The sequence below is a fragment of the Pinus tabuliformis genome, chromosome 6 (assembly GCF_031772625.1).
Source record: "Pinus tabuliformis cultivar Carrire ecotype Pingquan chromosome 6, CPIR1, whole genome shotgun sequence".
In the NCBI taxonomy this organism is placed as follows: domain Eukaryota; kingdom Viridiplantae; phylum Streptophyta; class Pinopsida; order Pinales; family Pinaceae; genus Pinus; species Pinus tabuliformis.
In genome coordinates this window covers 824,976,950-825,003,290 of record NC_142292.1, presented here as the reverse complement: position 1 = coordinate 825,003,290, position 26,341 = coordinate 824,976,950, and the positions used below count along the sequence as shown (strand labels likewise).

At 36.1% G+C, this 26,341-nt stretch overlaps 2 protein-coding genes across 2 annotated transcripts; both read right to left on the bottom strand.

Moving 5' to 3' along the window:
- Positions 1-2,280: 2,280 nt before the first annotated feature.
- On the bottom strand, positions 2,281-3,649 carry LOC149261370 (putative serine carboxypeptidase-like 54). The gene is made up of 2 exons (XM_089381689.1): positions 3,597-3,649; positions 2,281-3,336 (listed from the first exon to the last, which is right to left on the bottom strand). The coding sequence occupies exons 1-2, from the start codon at positions 3,612-3,614 to the stop codon at positions 3,187-3,189; spliced, it is 168 nt and encodes a 55-aa protein (XP_089237815.1). The 5' UTR covers positions 3,615-3,649; the 3' UTR covers positions 2,281-3,186.
- Positions 3,650-9,900: 6,251 nt separating this feature from the next.
- LOC149261369 (serine carboxypeptidase-like) lies at positions 9,901-15,323 on the bottom strand. The gene is made up of 6 exons (XM_089381684.1): positions 15,027-15,323; positions 14,798-14,906; positions 14,570-14,671; positions 14,326-14,473; positions 11,956-12,127; positions 9,901-10,068 (listed from the first exon to the last, which is right to left on the bottom strand). Exons 2-6 carry the CDS (start codon positions 14,811-14,813, stop codon positions 9,916-9,918), a joined length of 591 nt encoding a protein of 196 aa, XP_089237810.1. The 5' UTR covers positions 14,814-14,906; positions 15,027-15,323; the 3' UTR covers positions 9,901-9,915.
- Positions 15,324-26,341: the final 11,018 nt, after the last annotated feature.

The following is a 26,341-nucleotide window of genomic DNA, read 5'->3' as shown; positions in this document are numbered from 1 at the left end:
TGTTTCTAGAAAAACAGCTTGACAGAAAATTTTATGTGAGATCCATCATAGTTGCTAGAAGTAACATCACAAGCTCAGAACATGAGCAAGAATGTAGAAATAAAATTGAATCTATAACCAGGCATCTCTTTAACACAACCCATTCATATTTATGTTATCTAATGAAATTAGATTCTTATTTGACTCTTCTTTTTCTATGTAGAAAAACATGTTAATGATCCAGAATCGACACTAATCGAACATGAGCAAATTATTTTCACCTTAGAAGCACTCACAGAAGCAACGGATAATTTTCATGAAAACATGAAGCTTGGAGAGGGAGGCTTTGGCCCTGTATACAAGGTATTTACCTACCCACTATTGTTTGCAAGTTTAACGCTATCACTTTACATCATCTTCCACATAGAGGAACAGGAACAGGGATTTTTAGGGATGTCTTTCTCAGAGGGAATGCCTTACGGCGTAAATATAAGAAATTCAAATTTGACGAAAAAAAATCTGTATACAAATTTTGAGTTGTGTTATTTCAATTGTTTTTTTTGGATTTTACAAGGGTTTGGTATTTTGGAAAATTTTAGAAATGTGTAATTTTAATAAAAAATTTGAGTATTTGTGATTTTTTGTGATTTCAATAAATTTTTATGAGATTTTTTTTTTAATCTCAAAAAACAACTCTTTAAATTAGTTAGATAATAAAATTATAATAAATTTACCAGTTAGAATCAAGATCCTCTCAAAAAAATAAAAGTTCTTTAAAGCAAAATCACTAAATTTTTGATGCAGGAGCATCAAGACCTTTTTCTCCATTTGTAAATATGGGGTGTGATAATATTAATTTGTAAATATGGGGTGTGATGATTTTTAATATTTTATTAATTAATTTGAATTAAATAGGAGAAGGTGAGGATTTATGTAAATATCTTTAACCTAACCTATCCTTCAGGGATGTTGAGAAATTTAGGGGTTTGTTGAGGATTTTAAGAGATTGAGCATTTAATTAAATGTTTTTTTTTAAATTGTATAAATAGGAGGGCTTTTTGTGAGAAAAAGACATTAGAGTTTGTGAGAGAGGTTGATTGTAAAAGGGCCATGCATTTGCATATCTGGCCATGAATGTAGCTCTTGTGAATATTTGTTTTATGTGAATATAAGTATGATTTGCATGGACATGATTGTGAAATTTGTGTTTATACAATGTTGAAATCAATGTGTGCTGATGGATCCTAATTTTAATGCGCAACTGTGGTTTATATGCTCATATGTTGATCGATTGCTTGAACGAATAGATGCTGACCGGTCTCAACAGTTAAATTAGGTGAATGTACACAGTGATTATTCCGTGAAGATCTGCGCCCTTAACGGAAAAGAGACTAATGGTTGATGGCGTAACTGGTGCTTTGATTCTTATTTTGCGGTGGCGCTTGTAGTTTCATTAAGTAGCGGCGGACAGCAAATTCTAATGCTGTGTATGCACAGTTAATTGCTGAGGACGTGTGTTGTGCCTGCGCTCTGAGTGGTATATTCACTGGCGCACTGTATGGAGGGCGTATATATCTACAGCCATCAGCATTGAATCATAGCCTTGGCGTGAATATATTTATTAATCGGAATAAGTTCCGTGTTGGTAATATATCTATGCGAATCTGGAGGTTATAATTGTTATCCTCTGCGTTAACAACGACATTCGAGTCCATAGTTGAATCATCACCGAGCCAGTGTGTGGTAATTGGTGTGATAACATACAACGTGTGGCGTAAGGGAAATATATTCTCTGCGTATTTCATGTTTAAATTCCTTTTGAATATTCGTATACTTGCGGTTAGATTTTATGATTGCAGAGGCGTATGTCCATCATAATCAATCCTTGCAGCGCCGTTATATAATGCTGGTAGAGATTGCAATCAACGCATCTGTGTTGACCTTTGAAGGCCCGTCGTATCCATTAAAGGCAGAGAACGGTGGAAGGATGGCATAAGTGGAGAACTTGGCGAACATATAACCAGTGGGAAAAGTGTATGCAGACAGCCGTGGGTTGAGCTACCCGAACTGCGGGCGAATTACCTATATGCGTTGACCGAAATTGTGTGCGGGAACAGAAGTGTATATACGCATTATAGATGGTAAGCAATACCTGTGTTCCGATGCCCATATTTTGTTTAACATAAAGGCAATATAAATATACCTTGAGCTTTTGTTTATAAGCCAGATCTTAACCGGCGCGGTACCAAAGAATTCTTATGGATGTAGTAAGTGGGTATGCGCATGACATATTGTATGTTTCTGTTAAGAATTGGAGAAGAATGCCGTAGGTTATAAAGTATGGGTTCCATGGCGCTGCGAGTTAACAATTATGGGTTTTATAGCTGGTATGACAAACAAGCTCGGTTTGTTGTGTAATCATGAGATTACAAGCCATGAATCAAGCTTTATATGCATGACCAGAGAACGATCCTGGTAGTTGGATCCTGGGAGCGGCCTGGGTTTCATCAATTTTTTTCTCTGTTGTATCGCATCACTGCATGGACAATAATTTAGCTCAAACAATACCATGCTCTCAAATGATTTCAATTTTTCTGAAGTGTTTCATTTACAAATCTTTCAAACTTGGCACCGAGAAATGGCATCGTGTACTTACCAGCTGGTAAATGGCTTTGGGAAAAAGCTTGTGGTGGCGGCCATAGATCTTCGTGAGAGGCAAGCTGTTAGTGAAGTGGAAGTGGGCCAAAACTTTGCGGTCTGGCAGGGTTTCAACAGCAATTCCTCCGTGAATTCTTCCTCTGTGTGTATGCACCGTACTGAAGTGCACTGAAAGATGGCTGCTATTGTCTTGAAACCCCCATCGCTGCTAACTTTAAACTGCATTCTCTGTAATTTGTAACGTTTTGTTCACCGATTACAAGAATCTGTAACGTTTTTTTTTATCCTAATTATTTATCGGTATGCAATTATGGATCGAACGGTCTGTAACTTTTCAATCGTCTAACATAGGATCGAATGGTTCAGAGAAGTACAAGGTGGCAATTAAGGAAGTTGATCTCAGAGGGAACGCCTTACGGCGTAAAAATAGAATGGATACACATGCCCATCAATTATAGTTGTCTCTTTGACCTCCATATAGACGAGCACAAATGTGATAAGCCAGATAACACAAAAATAAATCGCAACAAAGCAAAATAATGTGACACGCTATACCTTCAAATTTATTGGAAGACCCTCATTGTCTTTGTTTCCTTGGTGGACCCTGCTTGTAACTGCCGGAATGTAGTGTCCAGCATATGACTCTCCGGTGATAAAGAAGTCATTCTTTGCATACTCTGGGTGTTTTTCAAAAAATGCCTAGCAGATATCGGTAAAACTTATTAAAGTCAGAAGTCTGCATTCGTTGACAAGCAACTACAAGTTTGTACAAAACTCATTAAAATATCTGCATTCGTTGACAAACAACTACAAGTTTTTTTTACTTACAAACTGAAATTTTTGAACTTGTACATGGGCCATCCACAAAATGGTTAAACAGCTAATTGGGAAAAAACCATTTTCCAACTCTACACTAAGTACTTATCAAATACATCATTTGTGGAAGAAATGAAACATACCTGTAAAAAGTCATACATATCATTACTAACACCCTTCTCATCGTAACGGAGGTCACGTACATGTTGGGTATTTTTGCGGTGGGAAAATACCAAAAACCAAATAAACAAACACACAGAGGCAATGCTCTGTTTCTACCCTTCCAGGATCTTTTGTGCAGAAGAAGACTTAAAAAAAATCACAGAGAGACAGAGTATTTCACCACCATAAAAGATTTTATTCATTAAAACCTGATACAAAGATTTACCACTGTAAAATCCTTTTTATATTCACTGGTGTGAAAAACAACTTACTGCTGTAATAAAAAGATTTACATAAGTTTACTGCTGTGAAAAACAAAATTACACAGGCTTACAAAATTCACTGCAACATTTTCTTTATGCACTTCTGTGCAAAAAACCACACATGGTTTTTCGTTACTCCAAAAATTACATCACCTGGTTCTTGTCTTTTTACACACTGCTGTGTGTTCAATACATACCACACATGGTTTTCGCTGCTCCACAGTTTCTTTTGATGGCCAACATATATCTAAAACATTACAGCCTATTGGTTTTTTACTGCCGCACGTTTCTCAAAATGGTCAACACTTAAAAAAAATTACATACACATATCCCATACAAAATTTATGTAATAAGCATATACGCCCATACCCCCGATATATAAAAAAAACATTAAAATTTAAACCCTTACCAATACTTCTACGGTAACAATTAATTCCATAATTATTTTACTGCGGTCAACCATGCTTTTACTTTACTCCACGCAATAGCATTAATGTATGTTCGTATGCAGGTTTGGGCAATCAACGGTTGAAAGGAGTGGAGCAGATCGAACGGCGAAAATGATATCGGAAGACCAACAAATGCTGAACGTTAACCTCCGAGAAAATGACGTTGCGTTACGTCAGGGCTGAACCACGTGTCAGCTCCAAATTGTATCGGAGCTCCTTGCCGGATTATTCCTTCTGCCTGAAATCAACCCGAGAGCTTTCCGGCGGATTAGCTGACCGGTTTCTGGCAGCTGCGTTGAAATTAGATTTCAACACTCCCCTTTAATTTCAACAGCTGGGCATTCGGTCATACCGAGATACTTTCTCAAAAATTCAAAGCTTTTCTGATCCAATGGCTTTGTCAAGATGTCTGCTACCTGTTCTTGAGTCCTGCAATGTTCTAGGACAATTTCTTCATTGTTCACCAATTCTCTGATGTAGTGAAACCTGGTATCAATGTGTTTCGTTCTCTTATGAAACACTGAATTCTTTGACAATGCAATAGTTGAGCTATTGTCACAAAAAATCATTGTCGCTTTTGCCTGCTCTTGGCCTAAGCTTCTCAACATTCTTCTCATCCACACTGCTTGACATGCTGCTGCTGTAGCTGCCACATATTCAGCCTCTGCTGTAGACAATGCTACAATGGACTGCTTCTTAGAAGCCCATGAAATGGCTCCTGAACCCATATGAAATACATAACCGGAAGTGCTCTTTCGATCATCTACACTTCCAGCCCAATCGCTATCTGTGTACCCAACCAAATCTGAATGTTCTGAGGCATGATATAGAATTCCAAACATTTTGGTACCTTTGACATACCTCAAAATTCTCTTTGCTGCCTGCCAATGTGCCTCCTTTGGCCTCTCCATGAACCTGGAAATTAAACTAAAAGCATACATTAAATCAGGCCTAGTTGCTGTTAAATACATAAGGCTGCCCACAATGCTTTTATACAAACTAGGATCAAAATCCTTGCTGCTGTCCTCTCTGCTGAGCTTTAATCCCATCACTGTGGGAGTGATTGCTGCCTTGCATTCTTCCATCTTAAATCTGCTCAAAATTTGATTTACATATCTTGCTTGAGATATAAAAATTCCTTTTTCATTTTTCTCTACTTCTATGCCTAAGAAGTATCTCAAGAAACCCATATCAGTCATTTCAAATTCATCCTTCATGACTGATTTAAAATTCTTAATGAGCTGATCATCATTACCTGTGAAAATAACATCATCAACATATAAGACCACAATCAAAATCTTACCATCCTTTTCTTTGATGTAGACTGTGGGTTCTCCTTCACATTTGTCAAATTCATTATCCAATAGATATGAATCTATCCTGCTGTACCATGCTCTTGGCGCTTGCTTCAGCCCATAAAGAGCTTTCTTCAATCTGCACACTTTGTGCTCTTCTCCTTTCTTCTCATATCCGAGAGGTTGTTCCACATAAACCTCTTCCATTAACACTCCATTTAGGAATGCTGATTTCACATCCATTTGGTAGACTTTCCATTTGTTTTGTGCTGCTATGGACAGCACTGCTCTCACGGTTTCCATTCTTGCAACCGGTGCGAAAGTCTCCTCATAATCTCTTCCATATTGCTGCTTGTACCCTTTGACAACCAGCCTTGCCTTGTGCCTTTCTATCTTGCCTTCAGCATTGCTCTTGGTCTTGTAGACCCATTTTACACCAATGACTTCTTTGCCTTTTGGTAGCTCAACCAAATCCCATGTTTTGTTTCTCTCTATAGCATTCATTTCTTCATCCATAGCTTCTATCCATTTCCTATCTTTAATAGCTTCTTCAAAATGAATAGGATCATCAACATGACAATACAAGGCAAATAAGGAATTCATTCCTTCATCATAAATGTCACTTAGATTTCTAAATTTCTTACCTCTTTCACTTGGTGTGCAAGTGCTTGAAGATGCACTTGAATTTCCTCCTTGTGGTGTGCTTGGAGAAGCACTCTCATTGATCCTCAATGGTGTCCCTTGCTGTCCTTGTGTTGGCGCTGCTGTTTGGGGATGTATTTCAGCCACCTCCTCTTCATCTTCATCATGAGACAAACAGTTCTTGACATTCACTGTTTTCTCTATGCTTCCATCCCAAGCTTCCTCTTCAATGAATTGAACATCTCTGCTCACAAAAAACTTCTTGCTAGATGGAATATACAACTTGTAGGCTTTGGATTCCTCACTGTATCCAATGAATAAACATTTCTCCCCTTTGCTGTCCAACTTCCTCCTTAGCTGATCTGGAATGTGTGCATAGGTCACACACCCAAAAACTCTCATGTGGGTGACTCCTTGCTTTCTCCCACTCCATGCCTCTTCTGGCACTTTGTTCATGACTGCTTTTGTAGGACACCTGTTCAATATATAAACTGCACAATGTACAGCTTCAGCCCAATACTCATTTGGCAAATGCTTTGCCTTCAACATGCTCCTTGCCATCTCCATGATGGTTCTGTTCTTCCTTTCAGCAACTCCATTTTGCTGTGGGGTGTACCGAGTTGTGAACTGTTTATGTATTCCATTTTCTCTACAAAACTTTAGGAATTCATTTGAGATATACTCACCTCCTCTATCAGTTCTCAATACTTTTATGTGCAGCCCGCTTTGGTTCTCCACAAGTGCTTTGAAGTTTTGGAATTTCTCAAACACTTCACTTTTGTTTTTAAGGAAATATATCCAAGTCTTTCTTGTAAAATCATCAATGAATGTCAAGAAATATAGGCTGCCAGCTAATGATGGAGCTTGCATTGGTCCACACAAATCTGAGTGGATAATCTCTAAGGGTGTCTTTGCCCTTATGCTCTTCCCTGATGGAAAACTTTCTCTATGTTGTTTTCCCAAAATGCAGCCTTCACATAGGCTGTCCGGTTTCTCTATCAATGGTAATCCCTTTACCATTCCTTTTCTGCTCAACAAATTTAGACCTCCAAAATTTAGATGCCCGAATCTCAAGTGCCATAACCAGTTCTCATCCTTTGGCACGCTTTGGAAGGCCTCTTGGGTGACTGCTGCAATTTCCTTCTTGTTCTTCAAGTCTGCCCTGATCCGGAGAGGGAACATCCTGTTCCTTGTCATCTTCACTTCAGCAATGCATCTTTTGCTGGGTGGTATGTCCATGATGGTGCACACATCATTTACAAAGTAAACATTGTAGCCCTTTTGGATAAGCTGTCCAACACTCAATAGGTTACATCTCATTCCGGGGACATAGTAGACATCTGCTATGGTTTTCTTTTCTCCTTGTTTTGTAAATATTTTTACCTCTCCTTTTCCCATAACAGAGACTTTGCTATCAGTTCCTAGTGTGACTTCTGATTTCAAGTTTTGATTTAAGGCTGAGAAGAGGGCAATGTTTCCTGTCATATGGTTGCTGCAACCTGAGTCTAAAAACCATATGTCTTCACTATGTGTTTCAGCCATGTTACAAGCTAACAGGACATTATTTTGACTGTTGTTTTCTCTTGTAACATTTGCATTTTGTCTGTTGTTCATATCGTGCTGTTTCTTTCTACAATCACTAGCATAATGTCCATACTTTTTGCAATAATAGCATTGAACATTAGATTTATCATACCTCTGTCCTTGAGCATGATACTGTTCTCTTTGTTGGCTACTGCCTTGGCCTTGGTTCTGATTTGGATTGCTGCCTCTTCCTTGTGCATTTGATGGGCTGTTCCTTCCACCTCTGTTCTGGCTTCTGCCTCTTCCTCTTCGGTTTCCTCTTCCTTGACCTCTTCCTCTTCCAAAGGACATCTAGGTCTTGAAGGCTTGCTCAAGAGATGAGTTTTCATTCCTACTCAACCTCTGCTCATGTGTTATCAGTGATGCATGTAGCTCATCAACTGAATAACTTGAGAGATCCTTTGTCTCTTCGATGGTGGTGACTATGGCATCAAACTTTGAGGGTAAGACCCTCAATATTTTCTCCACAATCCTTCTATCTTCAATAGTTTCTCCATGAGTTCTCATTTGTGTGATTACACCAATCACATGAGTGAAGAATGAGTCAATGTTATCTGACTCCTTCATGCACAGATTCTCAAAGTCCTTTCTCAGCAATTGTAGTTTTGCTGTCTTCACTCTCTCCATGCCTTGATAAGCTGTCTTGAGGGTTTGCCATGCTTCATTTGCTGTCTTAGCTGCTGCTAACCTTGGAAACACACTCTGGTCTACTGCTAGATACAACAACATACGGGCTTTTGAATCCTTCTTTCTATTGCTCTTCAGCTGATCTCTCTCTCCCTGAGTTAGTGCATTGAACTCAGTTTCATCTGCTGGTTCTTCAAAACCTTCCTCAACTATTTCCCATAAGTCTTGAGAGGCAAACAGGGCTGTCATGGTTATTGCCCAGTAGTCATAGTTTTTCCCATTAAACTGTGGGAGCTGGGTGTTAAACAAACCCATACCAGTGCTTGTGCTGGCCATTCCTTGTATTCTGATCTATGCCTCTAAATCCTTGACTGTGTGTTTAAAACAAATCACTGCTTCTTCAGCAACACAAAAAAAACTTTTTGGAATACCTGAATCTTTTGTTGACTGTCTTCTGTCTGCCTGAGAAGTTTTGCTGCAGCAACAACCTTCTCCCTTCAGCTTCTTTGTCTCCTTCAAAGAGCCTAAGCCTGCTCTGATACCACTGTTGGGTATTTTTGCGGTGGGAAAATACCAAAAACCAAATAAACAAACACACAGAGGCAATGCTCTGTTTCTACCCTTCCAGGATCTTTTGTGCAGAAGAAGACTTAAAAAAAATCACAGAGAGACAGAGTATTTCACCACCATAAAAGATTTTATTCATTAAAACCTGATACAAAGATTTACCACTGTAAAATCCTTTTTATATTCACTGGTGTGAAAAACAACTTACTGCTGTAATAAAAAGATTTACATAAGTTTACTGCTTTGAAAAACAAAATTACACAGGCTTACAAAATTCACTGCAACATTTTCTTTATGCACTTCTGTGCAAAAAACCACACATGGTTTTTCGTTACTCCAAAAATTACATCACCTGGTTCTTGTCTTTTTACACACTGCTGTGTGTTCAATACATACCACACATGGTTTTCGCTGCTCCACAGTTTCTTTTGATGGCCAACATATATCTAAAACATTACAGCCTATTGGTTTTTTACTGCCGCACGTTTCTCAAAATGGTCAACACTTAAAAAAAATTACATACACATATCCCATACAAAATTTATGTAATAAGCATATACGCCCATACCCCCGATATATAAAAAAAACATTAAAATTTAAACCCTTACCAATACTTCTACGGTAACAATTAATTCCATAATTATTTTACTGTGGTCAACCATGCTTTTACTTTACTCCACGCAATAGCATTAATGTATGTTCGTATGCAGGTTTGGGCAATCAACGGTTGAAAGGAGTGGAGCAGATCGAACGGCGAAAATGATATCGGAAGGCCAACAAGTGCTGAACGTTAACCTCCGAGAAAATGACGTTGCGTTACGTCAGGGCTGAACCACGTGTCAGCTCCAAATTGTATCGGAGCTCCTTGCCGGATTATTCCTTCTGCCTGAAATCAACCCGAGAGCTTTCCGGCGGATTAGCTGACCGGTTTCTGGCAGCTGCGTTGAAATTAGATTTCAACAGTACATCAGTGCTGTAACTAAATCCGGTTCCAGTAGGTTGATCCACAAAAATGATATTTGATGCCTGCCAAGTCACCAACATATTATATTCAAGATCTTGAGTCTTCACAACACAAAATGATCCTTTTCAAGTTATACGAAAGGGTACATAAATTGAAAATAGTTATAACAAATAATTTATACAAAATAACATAGAAACACGGTGATCATACAAAACAGTTCAGACTTTAGGTGAACCACTACATTCATCATCAATGAGTGATAATAGGACAGAAATCCAGATATTATACAATTCAGAAAAGTACATATCTATGATGCGGTTTAACAAAATATCTAAAAAGCATGGTGCACAATATGTCATTCCCAGGCCAGTATCATTTGAGCCATTCACAGCACAATCCCATTCTGCAGGACCAGATACATCAACCTTGACCTCACTATATTAGGTTTTTAAAGCATGAGAAATGTGACTTCTTCCCTCCTTCGGGATAATTAAAAAGCCAACCGTGCTTAGTTACAAAACCTCTGCATTCAAAATTTCAAACAAATTTAGCCATTGATTTTGAAGTAAGTTTTCTGCACCTAATTTTCCCCTGGTTATATATTATAAATTTATCATAGCTAGCATTGCTTTTTGGCTGCAATCTTCATTTATAATCCGCGTGTTTCCATTGAAACTCCCCACAATAACATGCATTACAAGAATCTTATATCAAGCAATCAAGAGACTTAGACCCAATACCGAAGTCGAAAGTGTCTCTCTTTGGAACCATGACACATTCTGCCAATGTCTTATCCTTCAATCTTCATATATAATCCGCATGTTTCCATTGAAACTCTCAACAATGAAATGCATTACAAGAATCTTATAATAGCAAGCATCAAGAGACTTAGGCCCAATACCCTACTCAAAAGTGTCTCTGTTTGGTACCGTGACACATTTTGTCAGTGTCTTATATTAAGGTCATTCATTAGGAACCCCGAGATGGTTATTAGACGCACAATATCTGCATCAGTATGCAGGAGAATTTCCCATGAATATATCCTACAAAGTTACAAACATAATAGCATAATACCTTGAAACACACATGTCTAGAATCTACAGTAACCAGATTTCTAAAACGTCAAACACCGCATTTTCAAATGCAAATTTTCAAATTTAATAGAATAGTGAACCATACTCATAATAGTCCATTTTCAAGAAGGCAAAAACTAAAACTTGATGAATCACATAATCAATATGGAGAGATTGAAAGCCATGACTAATTCGATCACTGGTAACTGCTTGCGCAAATTGCAAGTCAATACTGTCATAAGTTCTATCGTGTTCTAAATGGCAGTTTCTCTATCAAACCAGCCTTTGAGTCCATTCACATTCATGACATTAATAGTAGCAAAAATCAGTGGGTTGGCTAAGAAGTGTTTTTCAATTTTTCTCTTTTCCCATTAACATGATTATTTCTTTGACCATAGATTTCACAGATTGTAAATTAAATAAAATCTAAAATAGTCTCTTGAATGCTTGCCCTAGGCATTCTCAATGAATTAAATTGTGGTTTCCTCTGCTAAGACTATCCGTTGAGACTTCAAATTTCAAATATATGACAAATTTCTAAAGTTTTCCTCTATCATGATTACCTAGTGCAAATATAACACAGTACCCCATAAGCAAAAAAATCAAACAATGCAGAAATGCCATACTCTTTTTAACCACTAATCAAAGCATTATTTTAAGATAAATTTCAAATACATCAAAATATGTTCTACTCATTAACCTGTAAGAAACCATGATTGGCAGATAAAATACTCAAGTGGATCCAATCTTATATTCAGGAATAGGGCTGGAAATGGAATCGATCTTGTGCACAAAAACGTTTAAAACTTGTAATACTATCTCAAACATTAAAAAAATAACAAAAAACACTTGAAACTAACACAAAAGACAGAATACCTTGTCCCATCCATACTCATTCCAGACCAGAGTTAAATTGTCTGTAATCTTGAAAGGCCCATTTTCATAGAAGACAGCCAATTCACTGCTACAACCAGGGCCTCCAGTCATCCAAAGAACAACAGGGTCATCCGCTTTGCTTCCCCGTGACTCGAAGAAGAAGTAGAACATCCTAGACATAACAAATGTGTCAGTGTAACCATTTGTCACAAACCTGTTGCTAGTTCACTCAATTAATGCCTTCTAATGCCTTCTGCTTTAGGAAAGAAAAGGATATAAATACTTAAATTCAATTAACAGTAAATACTTCCCTACCTCGAGCTCTCTCTCACCCACACATTGAAATGCATTTTCTCATTGCAAAGAGCGTTTTTCACATTTTTCTACTTTGCTGACTACAGGATAGAGGATTATTCTTTAGATGCACTCTACATGATCGTTTCCATTCTAGCAATGTTATTTCTAAACTATAGGTAGTGAGGAAAGATGTAGGAATAAAAACATGCATCCCTTGTCACTGATATCTTGAAAAGTTGTCACTGATATCTTGAAAAGTTCATGCATCGAAAACCATAAATAAAGGGGCAAGCTCACATAGCCTATTCAATAAAAAAGGATGGTATCCAGGATGAAATAAACAGCCACAACTGGGTAAGAATTAAGCGGGTCAGTTTACTCACGGTATGAAGCCTCACATGTATAATGTATCTACTTGCCTAGATAAGTTGCATAACTTGCATAACGTAAAGCTATAAGGGGCAAGCTCACGTCAGCTATTCAATATTAAAATAGATTTGCACAGAATCAAATGAACAACCACAACTGGGTAAGCACATAAAAAATCAGAACGATAAAAATTCTCTTCTCATGAGAAATTTTGGAAATAGGGATAACATACCTCTACAATGGCTTTTTCGTGGAGAGAATCATCTTAAAAGCAATTAGCTTTAGACATTATCCCTATCTCCATTGAGGTTGAGGTTGCAAGCAGCTGATATATATAAATACTTAGGCCGTGTTGATGCAAAAGCACATAGACATTTAGCATCACTTTGTGAGAGAAAAGGTTGCTTGAGAAGACGTTTACCTTCATTTTTGTACTTCATAAAGCATGCATGTCGGCAGACAGTTTTACTACAGCACTTCTTTGGTTTAAGTTTCAGTCTCATGAATAGGATACCCATGATTATATTAATATTCAGGAATTATCAAAACAAAATATCAATAAAACTCAGAAGCACAATCAGAAAAATATATCAATGAAACTCAAAGCACAATCAGAAAAATAATATGTTGCAGAAGAGAAATCCTTAAACACCATGCAGAATCCCGATGATTGCCAGATTGGTGCCCGGAAATAAGGCAGAACCAAGGAGTAATAATCAAAAGTCTGTATGGTGTATGATGTTTTCCTGTAAGAGTGCCAAGGCTACTCCTGAAAAGCTATAATAAAATGGGTAAAAGTTAATTCCCAATAAACGCATTCTTGTTCAGTGGATAGGAGCGTATATTTGACACCAAAGTGGACATGAACTTGGCATTAATTAGGATAAGTAGAATGGAAATGTTAATTGTGTTTTGAGCCAGAGCAGTCTTGGGATAAGCAGATTGGAAATCTTGGAAATGTTAATTGTGTTTGAGCCAGAGCACTCTTGGAACGAATGGCCTTACAGAAAATCCTGATTACCCAGTGAAACCATGGATCTAATGATATGCTATGCGACTCATACTCTGGTTTCAACCAGCAATCAATACCGTGAACATCACTCAATGCACCCCTTTTTTTATCCCATTTCAGCACATCAAGTTGGGAATATTTGATAAACATATTATAAAAGGTAGAGTCGAATTGAACAGATTTAAATTGAAGAGAATATTTAAAGAAACAAAAAGAAAAGAACACTCGCATAATCCCAGCTAAGCAACGACCTAAAGGGATCTATCAGACACATAATGAAGCTAATAATTATTTTGTTCATTATCTAACGTCCATCAACGCCGTTACAGAACACCAGACCTTTGCGCCTTTCGAATTCGATTAAACCCAAGATTTTCCCCAAATTTTATCCAATAAACAAAGTTTACATTAATGGTATTTTAAACTACCAAAACATTATAGTTCTAAAGATGGATGTGTTCTGGTTCTAAAGATGGATAGTTAGGTGACCAGGTTTGGTCCCTACGAGTTTTGTCTTATATCCAGAAGACGACTTTATAGACTTCAGAGCAGAGCTGCTCCAAACAAATTTCTTCGATTAAAAAAAAAACTACGAAACCATTATATCGATTAATTATTTAATCGTTTTCCTCACAGACCCAATCTAAATAAATGCCTCTATATAGTTTCTCAAAAATCTTCCTTACACTTACTTCGCAGCGTGCGAGTGTTCGATGCGAAAATATCCGACATGATGACCGAGTTCTTCTAGACTGGCGTTCTTTTCCGAGTCCCCATTAATATCCAAATTGAGACTCCTTTCAACCAAACGAGGGCCGACGTCGTATTCCTCTTCCGGTTCTGCGATTCCCGGAGTCAAATTCAGCTCTTCAATCAGCGGTTCGGCCTGAGCTTGAGGGAACCTGGCGGTAAAAATCCATGAAAATTAAGACTTACCATCCCACAAACGATCGATTAATGTCTGAGTATGCTGCTGTGTGTAATTTATTCCACCAGGCTCTGTTAAGCCATCGAAACTGGGGACATCTGAAACTTGCACTGCAATATCCGCACAAACACCATAAAGCAGAGGACAATAACAAAATTAAACAGGGAAAAATAACATTTTCAAATTTAGACCTAAAACTTACAGGAAAAATTAAAATAACAAAAATAAATCCTTACATGCTCTGACTGCCATGTCTGGTTTAGGGCAAGAATCAACATCCTCTCAAAAAAATAAAAGTTCTTTAAAGCAAAATCACTAAATTTTTTTCTCTGTTGTATCGCATCACTGCATGGACAATAATTTAGCTCGAACAATACCATGCTCTCAAATGATTTCAATTTTTCTGAAGTGTTTCATTTACAAATCTTTCAAACTTGGCACCCAGAAATGGCATCGTGTACTTACCAGCTGGTAAATGGCTTTGGGAAAAAGCTTGTGGTGACGGTCATGGATCTTCGGGAGAGGCAAGCTGTTAGTGAAGTGGAAGTGGGCCAAAACTTTGCGGTCTGGCAGGGGTTTCAGCAGCAATTCCTCGGTGAATTCTTCCTCTGTGTGTATGCACCGGACTGAAGTGCACTGAAAGATGGCTGCTATTGTCTTGAAACCCCCATCGCTGCTAATTTTAAACTGCATTCTCTGTAATTTGTAACGTTTTGTTCACCGATTACAAGAATCTGTAACGTTTTTTTTTATCCTAATTATTTATCAAACGGTATGCAATTATCGATCGAACGGTCTGTAACTTTTCAATCGTCTAACATAGGATCGAATGGTTCAGAGAAGTACACGGTGGCAATTAAGGAAGTTGATCTCAGAGGGAACGCCTTCCGGCTTAAATATTGTTAAGATTTATCTATCTTTTTTCAATTATCTGAGATAAATTTAATTGACTATTAGTTATTTTATAATATATTTCATATTATTAATATTAAAAAATTAATTAATTTATACTTTTATTTTAATAATGGATATTCATCTCCATTTTGTCGTGGAGATTTTTAATTTGTTAATAAATTTTGTTACAATATTATGGGTTAATACCATGGATTTTTAATATCACATGTCTAAACCCCCCAACACACACACACACACACACACATATATAAATTGAAAATGACAAATAAAATGGCTAGTAAACATCAATAAACATCAAAACATTTATCACATAGTACATATCACATTGACAAGATTAAAAAAATCATAAAAATTAACTAAATTATAACTTTATTTTAAATTATCATTATTATTAATTATAAAAATAATTAATATATGGGTTAAACATATATACATTTAAACATGTAACACGATTTTTAATAATGAATATTTACTCTCACTTTATCATAGAGATTCTTAAACTATAAATAGGTTTTGTTGCAATACCATAAGCCAATAATATGACTTATTAGTACTACATATAAAAAAAACCCTAAATGTTTCACCATTAGAATATATTTTATATTTTATTACATTATCTTAACTAAATTGAAAAGTAAAAATGACAAATTTTGAAATAAATATCAACTCTCTACTCTAACTATTACTAAAACTCTTTTAGTAGATATTTTATAATAAAAAATTTGTCATTTAATTATTGATAATTAAATTAAAATTCTAAAATTTCTATTTTAAAATAAGCAAATTAATCTATATAAATACAATTAATAATAAAAAAAATATAACACTTCTCTCTAAAAAGTTCGAAGGCTTTTAAAGAGTTCCAAGGGGTAAAACTACCAAGTAAATGATGACTAATATGAAGGGCACATAGTATATAAGATAACGTTAATAAAGGGATTTTAAAGAGTTTTAAGGGGTAAAATTACAAGGGAAATGATGATTAATATGAAGGGCACATAGCATATAAAATAAAAATGAACTTGTATAATGGATGATTTTACAACTTTAGGAGTCTCTCTTTTAGGATATTGTTGACACCTAATCATCAGGATTGGGTGAATATAATGTAAATAAATAAATAGGTAATATGAACAGTCATCGGGAGATGAAGTGAACAGTCTCTCCCTCATGTATATAATGAAGACCTACCTAAAGAAATAAGAGATACAAATCAATTTTGCTTGAGGAGCCACTGCCTGGTCTGACATGGTATTAGAGCCAGCTCCAAAAATAGTTGTAACTCCCTTCTATCTACTGCTCTCTGTCTCCTCCATAGTCGCTGCCACTGTGTATTCACTACCATCTGTTAAAGAACCATGCGTGAATCAGGTTCCTTGCAGCTTGAGAACTGCGCGTGTCAAAATTTTTTGAACTGTACGCTGCTGTCAAAGTTTTTTGAATCTTATGTTGTATGCTGGTCCATTGAAAGGGGGATTCAAAACCCATAAAGACAAGACAAGCCTACGGTCTAAAGGGCCACCGTCGCATCAGTCTGCTAGTTTTTGAGGATTCTGCAGTTGGCTACTTGGAGGCAGAGCGTTTACACAAAGATTTCTTGAAAGAAGAAAGAGGTCGAGCTGATTGGGAACGACGAGGAATGCTGCTCCAGTTATTGTGTCGGTATATACCTCTGCTATATACTGTTTTGAACGGTGGTGGCCTTTGTTAAATGACAAATATTAAATGGTATGCATTGAATATTCAAATCTGATGAAGCGGTGTCTTTGTATATTCCGATTTGAATGTTGTTCATAACTGTTCATGACATATATTAGATTGTATGCATTGAATACTGAAAGCACTGTCTTTGTATATTCCAAGTCGAGCAGTCACTGTCGAAGCCCCAACTTTCTCTATTGTATTATATGCGTTAAAACATTTATGCGTTATCTGTTGGTGTGTTGGGCCAAGTCCATGAGCAGTCTAATGGTTGAATTGAGCACTGAGTCCATGCATTTTGTGCTATATCGTTCAACCTTTGGAGGTTGGTTAATACAGTCTCTGTGCATTGAGTACGTGTATTGTATTAAATATTGAGCGTGAGTTTGGATTGATTTCATTTCAATTTAACTTGCATTGACCATCGTTTAAAGTTTGGAAAGCTCGTGCTTGTTGAATGTTGGTTGTATGGGCTATTTTCTGCATTGGATTGGTGAATACACATGGTATTGGGTTGATATGCGTGGAAATTGAGAGTTGCATTGTTCATTGCGGTGAATTTAAGTTGGGAGTGCTACGTGAAGGGCCACTATCACGCTGCTGGAATGTTGTTGGAACTCTGATATATACCTTGTTGTATGCGTTGTAAAGCTTTGTGTCCAGCGCTGTACAGTTTTTTATATATATTTATGGTATATTTAGGCTGCCATATATATATACACAGTCACTCATATTTCGACTGTCTCACCCATATAGTATATACTTTAATGCTGTACAGATGAATGCCAATTGACATTTGAATTTGCTGTCCCGTCTTATTTTTTTCCCATTAAGAGTAAAAGTTTTGCAGCATAAATTTTTTGTTACAGTATGCATTCAATCATATCCATCGTGGGAATAGTTCTCACTGGTAAAGAGAACTATCCTGAGTGGTCCCGGATGATAAAACACACCCTCATTTTCAATGAGTTGTGGAAAGGAGTGTGTGTCAGAGACAAGGACAATGAACCAAAACAACCTACCTCAGATAAAGAGCTCGTCATTTGGGAAAACAAGAACAACAAAGCTTATGCATTAATTGCAGCATCTGTAAATGAAGAGGTGAGTCGCCATATTTCGTCATTCTCAACTGCCTTGGAAGCTTTACAAAATCTGAAAGAACTCTATGACTCACACTCTACACTTGAAGTTGTTCAGCTCATGATTAAACTCTTCACTCTTGAACTGCAAAATAATGATCCTCTTGCTCTTGCATCTAAAGAAAAGTCTATAATGCATGATATCAAATCCACTAAGGTTGAATTGGATATTCCTCTTATCGCTTTTCTCAAGGCAATTTATTCTACTTACTCCAATTATCTTGAGTCATTGCAAGCAAATGGAAATCTCAAAGATATCACCTTTGACTCTCTTGTGAAAAAGTTTGTTGAAAGAGAGAAAGCTTTTGGAAAGAACACAACCCCTGAATCTTCTGAAGAGGCTGTGTGCCTTGCTCATAAAGAAAAGCATCTTGCTCAAGATTCTTCAAGAGGAAGAGGTGGTTGAAGAGGAAGAGGAAGATATTTCAGAGGCGGGGGGGTAGACATTCTCAAGGAGAAAAGGCAGATTTTCACTGCATACGCTGCAAAAGAAATGGATCACATGATGCCTATACATGCAAGCTACCATGGGACAAAATTGAGCAGCAAAGAAACCAATAGAAAGGTAAAACTGATGATACAGACAAAGGTAAAGCACCTGAATCCGCTCACTATGTTGTGGCACAATGTAATATTGGAGTAAATGAATATTTATTTAATGCTTCACTTGCTTCTTGGAAAAATGATTGGTTGCTTGACTTAGGAGCAACCTGCCACATGACTCATAGAAAATATTTTTTTGAAGAATTTACTGACAATGTTGATGTAGCAGTATACTTTGTAGACCATTCAAAAATCAAGCCATCAGGGCTTGGCACAATCAGGCTTAAATTGCTTGGTCTTCTAGACTTTCTTCTGCATCATGTTCTATATCTCCCTCAGCTCAAGAGAAACTTGCTGTCCTTGGTTCACATCCGCTAGCAAGGTCACTCCATTCATATGTTTGATGGAAAGCTTGAGGTAAGAAAAGCATCTGACCACTCACTTGTCATGAGGGGAATAGAAGAAGAAATGCTTATCAAGTTGCAAGGTACCTCTGCTCGTGCACAACATCTCTCATACAATTCTCATCATGAAGAAGGTACACTTCCATCAAGTTTATTATGGCATGCTAGATTTGGACATTTGAACTATGACAGCCTTCACTTGTTGAAGAAAAATGGTGTTGCTAGTTTGCCTACAATTCCTAGGAAACTTAAGCAATGTGATGCTTGCATTCTAGGAAAGCATAGCAAACGGTCTTTTCATGATTCACATTTAAGAGCACATAGAAAACTTGAACTCATTCATTTAGATTTATGTGGTCCAATGCCCGTTCCTTCTGCAAATGGAAATAAATATATCATGACATTTATTGATGACTACACCAGAATGTGTTGGGTTTATTTATTGAAGAACAAATCTGATGCTTTTCAAACATTCAAGAATTTTCATAAATGGATTGAAAATGATGCACAATCTCATATTGGGTCTATTCGCACTGATAATGGAAAATAATACACATCAAATGAATTTGAAAACTATCTTCGCCAACATGGGATAAAACATCAAACAACTGTGCCTTATAATCCCCAATAGAATGGTGTAGCTGAAAGAATGAATAGGACAATCTTAAATATGGTACGATCCATGCTCTTCTTCAAAAATGTAAAGATAATGTTTTGGGCCGACGCTGTTCTATGTGTTGCATATATAAAGAATAGATGTCCATCTAATGCTATTAGAAACAAGACTCCATATAAAATGTGGTATGGACATGTTCCTTCGGTAAAGCATCTCAGGGTCTTTAGTTCCACCTGTTATGCCTTGATACCAAAGGTACATAGAAAAAAACTTGGTGCATGAAGTCATAAGTGTATCTTTCTGGGGTATTCAAACACCTCAAAAGCATACCATCTCTATGATGAAGTAAATAAAAAGTTTGTTGTATCTAGAGATGTAATTTTTCTTGAATCATCCAAAATTGACAATGTTGTTGAGAGGCAACTTGATCGCTTGGATAGATTCGTAAAAGCAATATCATTTCAAGAATTTGATAATTAGATTCCACATCTTGAAGGGGGATTCCTATACTAGATCAACATGTGGAATCTTCTTCTGAAGAACACTCTCCCTCGTATGAAACTCCAACAACAGATGATGCTTTAAGTGATGTGATCAATAGAATTGGGAGACTCAATCTTGATTCAGTCCCAACTCAATCAATGGAGTAGCCTGGACCAAGTGAGAAAGGTCCCCCAAAGTGGCTGACAAAGACACTTGAAAGTGTTCATATTGATGAGGTTGGAAAGACAGGAACTATAAATTCAAACTGGCAAAATGGAGGTGATGTAGATGACTCTAATTCACCTGTTGATATGGATGTTTCTTATGATTGTGAATTGAACTTGTCTACAGATTTTGAACCAACTTCCTTCAAAGAAGCTGCTTCTCATGATGAATGGAAATAAGCGATGCAAAAGGAGTATGATGCCCTCATAAAGAACAACACTTGGAAGCTGGTTGATCCTCCATTAGGAACCAAACCAATTGGCTGCAAGTGGGTCTACAAGAACAAGTATAAAGCTGATGGTTCACTTGACAAGCACAAAGCTAGGCTTGTGGAAAAAGGTTTTGCACAGAAGGAAGGGGTCGATTATGAGGAGACTTTTTCCCCCACAACAAAATGGGCTACCATTTGGACACTCTTTGCCCTAACAACTCAAAATGGTTGGAAATTCCATCAAATGGATGTAAAAATTGCTTTCTTGAATGGAGATCTAAAAGAGAATGTTTTTATGTCCTAGCTTGAAGGATTTGCTATGAAAGGATATGAACATAAAGTATGCAAACTGGTGAAGTCCTTATATGGCCTCAAACAAGCACCACGAGCCTAGTATGAAAAACTAACTGAGCATCCTCTGAAACTCAATTTCAAACATTATGATCTTGATGATGCAACTTTATTTGTCAAGAAAGTTGGCAAACAGTTGTATATCTTGTGGTATATGTAGATGATCTTTTAATGACAGGGAACAATGAAAGCTACATTGCATCCATAAAGAAGGAATTGGGGAAAAGTTTTGAAATGATTGATTTGGGCTATGTTCATTACTATCTTGGTATTGAAGTAACGCAACATCCGAAATCCATGTTTCTTTCTCAAAAGAAATACATTGGAGATCTATTGAACATGTTTGGCATGAAAGAATGCAATCCTCTTACTAATCTAATGGAACAAAACTTAAAGATCGCATCTATTGAAGGAAAATAATTTGAGGATGCAACAAAGTATAGAATCCTCTACCAGACCAGACATTTTGTTTGCTGTTGGAATCCTCTCCACTTTTATGCAAAAGCCTTGTGAGGGACATTGGTCTGCTACAAAAATAGTTCTAAGGTACTTGAAGGGAACTCAAGACTTTGGAATCAAGTATACATAGGTGGATGGCTTCAGCTTGATTGGATACTCTGATTTAGACTTCGATGGAGACAAAGAAACTGGGGTATCTACTTCAGGATATGCTATGAGTCTTGGATCAGGAGATGTCTCCTGGAGATCATGCAGACAATCAGTTCTAGCAGATTCCACAACAGAAGCAGAATACGTGGTAGCAGCTGAAGCAACAAAAGAAATTGTGTGGCTCAGGAAAATTCTTGAAGATTTGCAGGTAAAACAAGTACAATCAACTCCACTCATGATTGACAATACCTATGCAATAAAGTTGGCCAAGTACCCAAAGTTCCATGATCGAACGAAGCACATCAATACTAAATATAATCTGATTCGACATCATGTTGAGGCCAAAACAATCCATCTCCGTCATTATTCCACTAATGAGAAAATTGTAGACATCTTCACCAAAGCGCTTGGAAGAGAAAAGCTTGAACAATTCAGAATGATGCTTGGACTCACCAACATACCTCCAGATTAAGGGGGGGAATGTTGACACCTAATCATCAGGATTGGGTGAATATAATGTAAATAAATAAATAGGTAATATGAATAGTCATCGGGAGATGAAGTGAACAGTCTATCCCTCATGTATATAATGAAGACCTACCTGAAGAAATAAGAGATACGAATCAATTTTGCTGGAGGAGTTACTGCATGGTCTGACAAATATAATTTAAATATTGAAGTTTTATTTATTATTTATAAAAGTTTTATCGTGTTAGGTGTTAATTTTGGTAACATATTGAATTGAATTGTTTCTCAATAAAACTGAAACATGTCATTCTAAGAGCAGATTTGAATTTTATTTTAAGTGATAGTGAAATATGGGAACTTTATCAATGAGATTTATTAGTTTAGTTTTTAGAGGAAGCTTGGATTTTGGATGTTCAACCTACATAACTTAATCCAATTTAGAGAAATATGAGAATTGGAGAGGTATGAATAGCCAGGATACTAGACATATTTCTCATGTTGGAGACTTTAGTGGAAGAGAATATTAGATTACGAAAATGGGTTTCCTTTGGTGGAGACTTTGATCATAATACAACTATCTTCAAGTTGATTGGACATATACATAAACCCCCAAACCCTTTGGAATTAAACTCTTCCTAGTTATAGGACCCTTTTTTTATCAAATAAATTAAGAATTTTGGGTAAATTATAATTAGTCCTCACCAAAATCTCCCTTCCCTTACCTCCCGAAAAACATCATAAGAGAAAAAGAAGTTACTGTCAAATGGAATATGGAAAAAAGAAATAGGGATGATGAAACCCTTTAGGAACTAGAGGAAAAATTCAAGCTCTAGATGGAAGATGAAAGTAGAAATCCTTTTACAAACCTATAAAAGGAAGAATCAAAAGCTCTATAATATGCTCATAGGAAAATGCTTTTAGAGTCAGAAAAGGAATGGAGAATTAAGAGTCATTCCTTTTAGCTTAGGGTTGGGATGAAAACATGAACTTATTCCATGATTTTGAAAATATAAGCAAGATCACTAACACCTTCTAAGCTATTGATAGGTCAAATGTATCATTTTTCACATCCTTCAAGGACATTTCTTTCACTGGAGTTCAACACTTTATACCTTAGCTACTTCAATTTCTCAAGAAATGATCTAATAAGAGTAGTGGAATTCAACAAGGTTATCCACTCTCTACCCTCTTGTTCCTATTGGTTGCGAAGGGCCTCAATAAACTAATCCATCCAACTATCGACTTGATATCTTTGAAAGAAATTGCACTTAGTTCTTTGCTCTCCATTTCTCATTTACTTTCTATCGATGATATCATGATATTTAGTGTAGGAGATATTAGATACCGAGAGTAGCTTAAAGAAATTCTCTCTACCTTTAGTAGAGCCACTAGTATGAAAATAAATAAGGAAAATCATCATTATTCATTTAAGGAATGTTACAACTCGAACAAAATTCATAACATAGCTCCTATATCTACGTTTTTTACATTGAGATGAAGGCATGGAATCTCTTGCATTCATCCTAAAATAAAATGGTTATGCAAAAAATGATTGTTTGTGGCTGGTTGCAAAAGTAGAAAAAAGGGTAGATACTTGCTACAATAAATGGTTATCGAGGGAAGGTTGATTGGTCTTTGTAAAGTCCATTTTGGAAGCTATTCCTATGTAGTGGACCACACTAGCTTGAGTCCTAAATGGAATTCTAGAAAAAAAATCGACAAATATCCTTAAGATTTATATGGTTTTGATATCTTGAAAATAAGTCTACTCTTGACCTCATGGAAAAAATTTGCCACTCCAAAAGGTCTTGGACAAGTAGGGATTGAAAACATCTTCCTTTTTGTCAAAGTACTTGTTTGAAAAAAATGTTTGGGGTTTAATTCAAGGATTGGGTCCAAATACTTTCCACATGATTCATTGGTGGACTAAATTAGGTATCTAGACAACACGAATCAAAATGGATCAATGGTATAGAAATCTATCCTTCACACATTTCCACTTGTTGGAAATTGGACCTTGTGGAAGGTGAGGAAAGGAAAAAGTGTATTGGTTGGGCATGACCCATGGATTGGAAGCTCTAATAACCATTTTATACCAAATCATATCAATCAATCCTTGAACATGGAAGGATTTTTCTTCTTAAATCAAATTGGGCAAGGCAATATAAATTATGGTCAGGGTCAATGACTATTTTGGCATGATGCGGTTTTAAGCAAAAATTGGCCCCTCTTTGGAAATATTACATTTCAACTCTCTAATTTTTTTTTTCCATCCCATATATTAGGAGGACCAATTAATTTGGTCTCCCAATCCCTTAGGTGGCTACAACCCAAAAATCATTTATGACACACTTTCATAGGAAGGGGATTTCCTCCCACACCTTCAGCGGGGGGTAAATATTTGGAAATTAAACTTCCCACTTAAGGCCAAGCCCTTCATGTGGCTCCTCCTAAAAAACAAAGCATTGTACATGGGATTTTTTTGCAAATAAGGAATTTCATTAGGCTAGGAAGATGAAATACTACAAAAAAGACTTCGAATCCAATTCACATCTTACATTGGAGTGTCTTTTCACAAAATAAGTTTGATTAGAAGCACACTATTTTATTGGTCTTCTACTCACCTGGGAGGGAGACTCCATAAATACTTACTTAAACAAATATTTACCAAATCATCTCTCAAAGTACATAAATCCCTGCCTCTAATCATTGACCAGGGAATGCTGCTAGCCTATAATTTCTCCCTCTTTAAATAATTTATTCCTTCCAACACACACCATGTTATACATATTTTGGCCATTCAAATTGATTTTTCTTAGAACCTCTCCTTTGCTCCAATACCTTCAAGACCACTCTCCATAATTTAAAAGATTCCCCTTGGGTCTTATTTGATGGTGCAACAATGGGAGACCCATCATTAATAGGAAGATAGGCAATCCTTTATCTCTCTTAGGTTTCCATTATTTATTTTTTTGAGGGGTATTGGGTCCACTACAAATAATTTTAGTGAACTCATGAGATCAAAAATCTTACTCCAAATCATCAAAAGAAAAGGAATATTGAATTTCCTTAAAAATATTACGCCAAATCACCAAAAGAAAAGGAAAATTGAATTTTCATATTTATATGGATTTTCTTCTAACCATTAACTGGATGACTGGGTTTTCTCTATGTAACATTACAATTTCTTACCATTATTTCAGGACATCAAAAGATTTACCAACTTTTTCTTTCATGTCTCTGTATCACATGTTTAAAGTGAGTAGATTCAAGATGTAGACATACTCTTGAAGATGGAGTGGCACTAGAGAGAGAAACATGGAAAATCTTTGAAAATAATTTAGAAAGGTCCAAATATCTATCTGTATCGTTCTTAGCTATAAATATGACTAAGTTTTTTTTTTTTTTTTTCTTCTGAAATGTGGATTTGTTTTGGTTGTGTTCAAGACAAAATAGCTAAATGATTTTATTAATGCATATTACAATTTATATTTGAGATATATAATCTCAAAGTAATGGATTGAAATAATTTAGGATTGTTGTTACATTGGTTTTTTTCTATGTTCCCGAAAAAAATCTTTTCAAATTCTCAACAATGTACTCAATAGCTAAAATGTTTTGAGCTCTCGATCTTAACAATAATTTTTTGGAAAAAAACTCATAGGAATACCACAAATATATCTATATGCACATGTATTAAAATTGCATATCTTTTTTCTTTGGACAAATTAAGGAAGGATATACAAGTTAAAGGGTAATTTGATAATATGTAAACCAAGTTAATTTTAATATAAATGATATGTATAAATTAAATGGATTTTGATATAAAGATCTTAAATTAAATTAAATTAATTTTAATACGAAGAGGGATTTTTATATTTTAAATCGATTTTAAAATGATGGAGGAAGATATATAACTAAAATAAATTTTAATGTAAAAAAAGAGTGGACTCTGATTTTTCAATAAATCTAATTTTCACAAAGATTTGTTGGAATTATAAGTTTGAATTATATAAGCACAATTTGAATGTCTCAGAATTATCTACGGTGTTGAATCCCTTTATATATTCAAAACACACATCTTAAATAATAAAAAGTTACAATCTGGCTAAAAA

What these genes read in the sequence shown, in the direction of transcription:
- LOC149261369 (XM_089381684.1), bottom strand. An exon ending in AATCGATCGTTTGTGGGATG is followed by an intron (nt 14,474 to 14,569) that starts GTAAGTCTTAAT and finishes CGGGAATCGCAG; the next exon opens with AACCGGAAGAGGAATACGAC. An exon ending in ATGAGTATGGATGGGACAAG is followed by an intron (nt 10,069 to 11,955) that starts GTATTCTGTCTT and finishes GTGACTTGGCAG; the next exon opens with GCATCAAATATCATTTTTGT.